The sequence below is a fragment of the Galendromus occidentalis genome, unplaced genomic scaffold (genome assembly GCF_000255335.2).
Source record: "Galendromus occidentalis unplaced genomic scaffold, Mocc_1.1 scf7180000077443, whole genome shotgun sequence".
Taxonomy (NCBI): Eukaryota; Metazoa; Arthropoda; class Arachnida; order Mesostigmata; family Phytoseiidae; genus Galendromus; species Galendromus occidentalis.
This window is the reverse complement of record NW_003805431.1, coordinates 6,478-11,698: the sequence shown is the minus strand read 5'-3', so window position 1 is coordinate 11,698 and position 5,221 is coordinate 6,478. Positions and strand designations below refer to the sequence as shown.

Sequence of the window (5,221 nt, the reverse complement as noted above, 5' to 3'; positions counted from 1 at the left end):
TTTGCTTTCGCAAACCTCTCCGGCCCTTCGCCGGTTCCAATCATTGTCCCACCGACGTGGGACCGAGGATACAAGTACCCTCGTACCTGTGGAGAAAGCCTTCGACTCCCAGAAGAGGCAGAATGCCTCGGTTTTCGAGTAGAAAAGGAGTCCGTCGACGATCTTGTCCAGCTTTAACGTCCTCATGTCTATCTCCCGGGGAACATCCGTCTGTTGCGAGCCTTTCACTATTTGAAAGAGTGCATCAGATAGTGTATCACTTAGAATGATACAAACAAACACACAAATGATACAAAAAAAATCGTAGTGGTAGTGTCAATGACACTACCGTAATGGAGGCGTGAAAACGTCATTCTAACTTCTTTTTATGGGAGTATGAAAGAATTCAGGAGTATATGAGTTAGTTATCTAACATGAACTGAAAATTATTCGGATAGCTTTATTTCTTCGAATTCCTCTTCGGAACCTTCTGCCTCCCACCAGAGCCGCATGCTCTTTGCTGTTTCGGACGCAGGCTCCTTATCGACGACAGTTCCGCTCATGCTGTTCAGTTGCTTTTTGCCGGCGTACTCTTTAACTTGAAGGTTCCTGACAAGCACGCAGTTACTTTCCATTCCGTCGAGTTCTTGTACTGCTTCCGCCCATAGGCCGAGGCTTATGATTTTGAGGGTCTCGTCAACGAGCAAAACACTCTGTTTCATCCGTGTGATTCCGTCGCGGCAGCTTATGGATTGCGGTTTACCGACCTCGTACACGATGGCTTCCACGTTAACGACCTTGTTCGCGTCCTGTTTCGCTATTTCGGCGAGCGTGGTGCGACTTACGATACTCTTTGGGATGTGTGAGCCTTGGATCGGGACCATTTTGCTTATCTGTGCACATTTAACATTTGTACTAATCTAGTTCAGCTATTCGATAAAACATCGAATACGTCTCTATTTCGTATCTGAGTATACCTTGGTCAAGTGTAACTCGCATGGATGGTTCGTGGGATTGTATGCCGGATTGGTCTCTTTCACTTTGAACGCCGTTATCTGGTAACACTGTCCAACAGTAATACGGTCGTGGTATTCGGTGCACATGTCCCCGCTCACGACAGCTTGTATATCCGCTGATCCATCGCTCATGACGAATGAGAACAGCTGGCCTTGTTCATTATCTTTTTTCCACGTTCGGATCGTACCCTTCGATTCTATCCTACCGTTCACGATACCGCCGATCTTCCCGGGCGTCAAGTCGCCGAGGGATTTCACTTTCTTCGCGGGGCTTGCCGGGAAGTGCCTTGAATCTATTCGAAGGGTGAAAGATTCCAACTAAGTAATCATTGAGCTGCGCGATATGAGTCGATTTTCTCCTAATGTTCCTGCTTCGGCTTCGTTACCAAGCCTTGGTGAGCTTACCCCGTTTTTTCGCAGTCCTGGATCCAACCTGGTTGGATGTTGCGATATTCATCTCTTCTCGGAATCTCAGTTGCTTCCGCTATGAGACACTTCGTTTCCGCTGGATGAAAGATGCGATTGATCATGAAATCCATTCCTCCTTTTATAGCGATTGACCTTCGGGATCCTTCATCAGCTCCGTGTTTCCTCCTTCCGTCTCCTTTTGTCAATAAGTCGAGCATTGCTGATCCTCCTCTGGGCCATGGTTATCGATCTCATTCTTCGAGCGTGATTCTTATAACATTCTGACTTGACTCCACTGTTTCTAATATATTCGCATCAGTGGGATGATACTGACGCATCCAGACTCCAGACTGTTTTCCAATCTTCGATATCTCGAGAGGATCATTCGATCTTGCTTTTCTTTCGATTTTGTGTGGAGGAGTTGCATTTCTTGAAAGCTGTGTTTTCTGCCGGAAAATTCGACTTCCGGTGGTGGTATTCCCGTGAACTTGAGTAGGACCCTGTCTGTCTCAATGGTAGTGAGCTCATTGTTGGCTCTTCTTTTTGTGGTCTTCTGTTTTTCATAAATATTCGTTCCCTAAATCGCGGTCTTTTTCTCCCTCAATAGCCATGTTCTCATTGTCTAATCGCTCTTTTTCTACTCATATATGGATCACTAGCGCTCCCGGTCGCCGCTTCGCGGCGACTCGGTATCGCTAGACTCACTACACATGCGCTAGCTCCGAATGCGCTGGCTCCGAGTGCGCTAACGCCGAGTGCGCTGGCTCCGGGTGCGCTTGCTTTGGCCGCGCGTGCTCTTGGTGAGCGTCCCGTTTCCCTGCTTTTCCGTTTCCGTGCTTTCCCGCTTCCCTGCTTTCCCGCTTTCCCGTTTCCCCGCTTTCCCGTTTCCCCGCTTTCCCGGTTCCCCGCTTTCCCGGTTCCCCGCTTTCCCTGTTCCCCACTTCCCCGTTTCCCCGCCTCCCCGTGCCCCCGCTTTTATTAGATATGTCCTCCGGAAAATCGAATTCCCGTCTTTCCCTTGATGAAATCTTTGATTCTCGGTGAGAGGACCACTCAAATCATTTTTTTATGGGGGGAGGACCCATAACATGAGAACGACGACCCTCAGATGACCTTCCTGAAGCTCCCGAGAACCCGACCCTGAATTTTTGCGGCGATCGGTTCAGGCGTTAGTGAATTTTGCGAATTTGTGATTTTTCAATTTTTTTCCGAGTTTTCGTATTTTCGTGAGTGGAGCACTCAAATAATTTTTTTAAGGTAGAAGGACTCATCGCATCGGAGAACTGACCCCCCTATAACCACCGCTGGATCCCCCAGGACACACTCCTAAATTTTCACGAAGATCGGTTCAGCCGTTTTCGAGTCTATTGGGTACCCCGGACATACAGACAGACAGACAAACAGACAGACAGACATACGTTTTTATATATATAGATTAAGCTCGACCAAGCCATGATCGTTCACGGGGCATGGATCTGCGCTTAACAAATAAGCAGCGGCGGATTCTCTCTACTCAGGGAGGAACCGATCGATATCGTCGGAAAAGATATATAGAGATGAAAATGGTAATTCAAAAACGAAGTTGCGAAAAAAAACGAAAATCGGCATTGCGGCGTACACCCGGTGACCGCTCTCGGAACAAACCCCTAAAAAAACTCCCACAGACCTGTCCGGAGCTGCAGCCGAGATTTCGTGGAAAACCTTCGACGTTTTGAAGAGTTACAACGACACAAGTGTACAAACAGTCATACTTGAAGATTTACGTATAGAGATCATTATATTATCATATCATCCTATAATCATAATATTATATCATCATATTATTTTATATTATTATAATATTAATGAATTTCGTAATATTATATCATGATATTATTACATAATCATATTATTGCATAATTATATAACCATGTTATTATATTATTATATTGCAGACACCGAGGCATAATATAGCCTACGCTGGAAGCCCACGAGAGCGTCCTCTACTTCAGCCTGAATCAAGATCCAATGCCACAGCTTGTATTGTGCTCTCGGCTGGTGTATTGTTCCATCATCGGATTAAGTACACGTAGAAGTAATCGACGACGTCGTCGTTGTTGATAATGCGTTTTCATCGTGCAGCTTTTCCCGAGCTTGATGGTCGCTCGTCTAGATGATCCAGTCCATCGCTGGTCGAGCAAAGCGGCTGGTGGTTTGCTCCGATGCTTTCTCGTCTAACGGGCGTCACAGAAGCACAACGACTCCAACTTCCTCGATTTGCGAACAATACAAGTGCATCAACGAGTCACTCGCTTGCTTCCATTCTCTTCCCATCACCGGCGTTCTCCCCCGCACCCGATCGTCGTTGTTATCCTCGACGTCGTTTTCCGTTCCCTTCTATTGCGGACGAAATCTCTGCCAAACGTCAGCGAATCTCTACGGAGAGAAATGATCGTTTCAGGTTCGTGAAACCCTTGCGCAGTACGACAGGGGTCGTGACAGAGGTTCAAACTCCACAATCTGGAGTCCTCCGTTGCGCGACTCCGGAAACTCTGCGCCGCCGTAACCCAGATCTCTCGGATGGAAGTAGTTTTCGACTGATCGATTGCCTGGAGGGAAAACATTGTTCGCAGCCGGCGAGGAACCTACAGACGGTCGGAACTCCTCCCCTCGTCTGGCAATGGAAACGACGGCGAGCTGCGGTCAAATCAAGGAAGAATCGATTCCCATCTCCGTCCTTGCCGCCGAAAACCCAAGCTCATCCTACACCCCCTCGATCACTGATGATCTTTCTTCCGCAGTTTCCTCCTCCCTCGTGTTTTTCCTCATCCCTCGGTGATGGTCTAAGCTTTTAAGGGAAGGTCAGTTCTTCCTCTCCCCGTGCATCTGAGGGGCCGATGAGCATCGCAATATCTTCCGGCGTCGAAACGAGATTCAATCAGGCTGGCAGGGAGTCGTGAGCGCGCATCATGGATCCTCAAATGGTGGGCGTCAGTCCTGGTCCTTTCCACGGAGGACACGAAGTTGGTTGCTGCTTCCTTCGATTCGCAGAAAATATAGTCAAATTCAACCTGTAGCCCGATCGGCCGTTCCATGCTGTCGACCCGGATGCCGTCCTTTCAGATGGTGGGACATATCGCTCAGGCTCGGTGGAGAAGGTGTCACGAATAAGGCTTCGTGCCCGAATGCATTGGAGTCGAACATGTCTAAGTCGGCTCGAGAGAAACTGAATGATCCGAGTCAATTTTCCGACTCTACCCACAGCAGATCCTCGGAAGTTCCCTTTATTCCTCCCGATGACTTGGAAATATATCGAGAACTCCTCAGAGGGATAGAAAGCTGGGAAGATTTTCCGAGGGGATTGCAGAATTTCGGAATCTCGGGGGGACGGGATGACGCGAGTTCGTATAAGATCCGACTTTTTCCGAGAAGTTGTGATTCTCCTGAGCTCAGTGGGGTTTGCAAAGACTTCTCAGCAACGGTTTGGGACAATCCAACCGAGCGTTCGGTGCACCAGAGGGACGTAATTATGATACGTGCTATATAAATCGCTTTGAAAAGTTCTGATGACTGCCAATTGAGGGGGTCCCTTCGTACTACACGAGTTTTCGTAATCACGCTGAAGGAAGAGTAGAACGATGTTCCAGCGGAGAAATCATACTTACTTAGTTAGTCATATTTTATTTTCCGTGACACGTCGTTATTTTTGAACGGGTAGCGCATTTCGAAAACGCGCCGCTAAACAAGACACACTTGACAGGCTCCGTGCCCTCGACGGCAGCACCGATTCCACGGGAGCATTCGAACGCTCTGCAATGGAACGTGTCCTGCGATGCTAA

General features: G+C 48.1%; 1 protein-coding gene across 1 annotated transcript; it reads right to left on the bottom strand.

Annotated features, from left to right (window-relative positions):
- Window positions 1-425: 425 nt before the first annotated feature.
- LOC100906501 (replication protein A 70 kDa DNA-binding subunit-like) lies at window positions 426-1,534 on the bottom strand. The gene is made up of 3 exons (XM_003743385.1): window positions 1,401-1,534; window positions 957-1,281; window positions 426-872 (listed from the first exon to the last, which is right to left on the bottom strand). Exons 1-3 carry the CDS (start codon window positions 1,532-1,534, stop codon window positions 426-428), a joined length of 906 nt encoding a protein of 301 aa, XP_003743433.1.
- Between the last annotated feature and the right edge of the window lie 3,687 nt (window positions 1,535-5,221).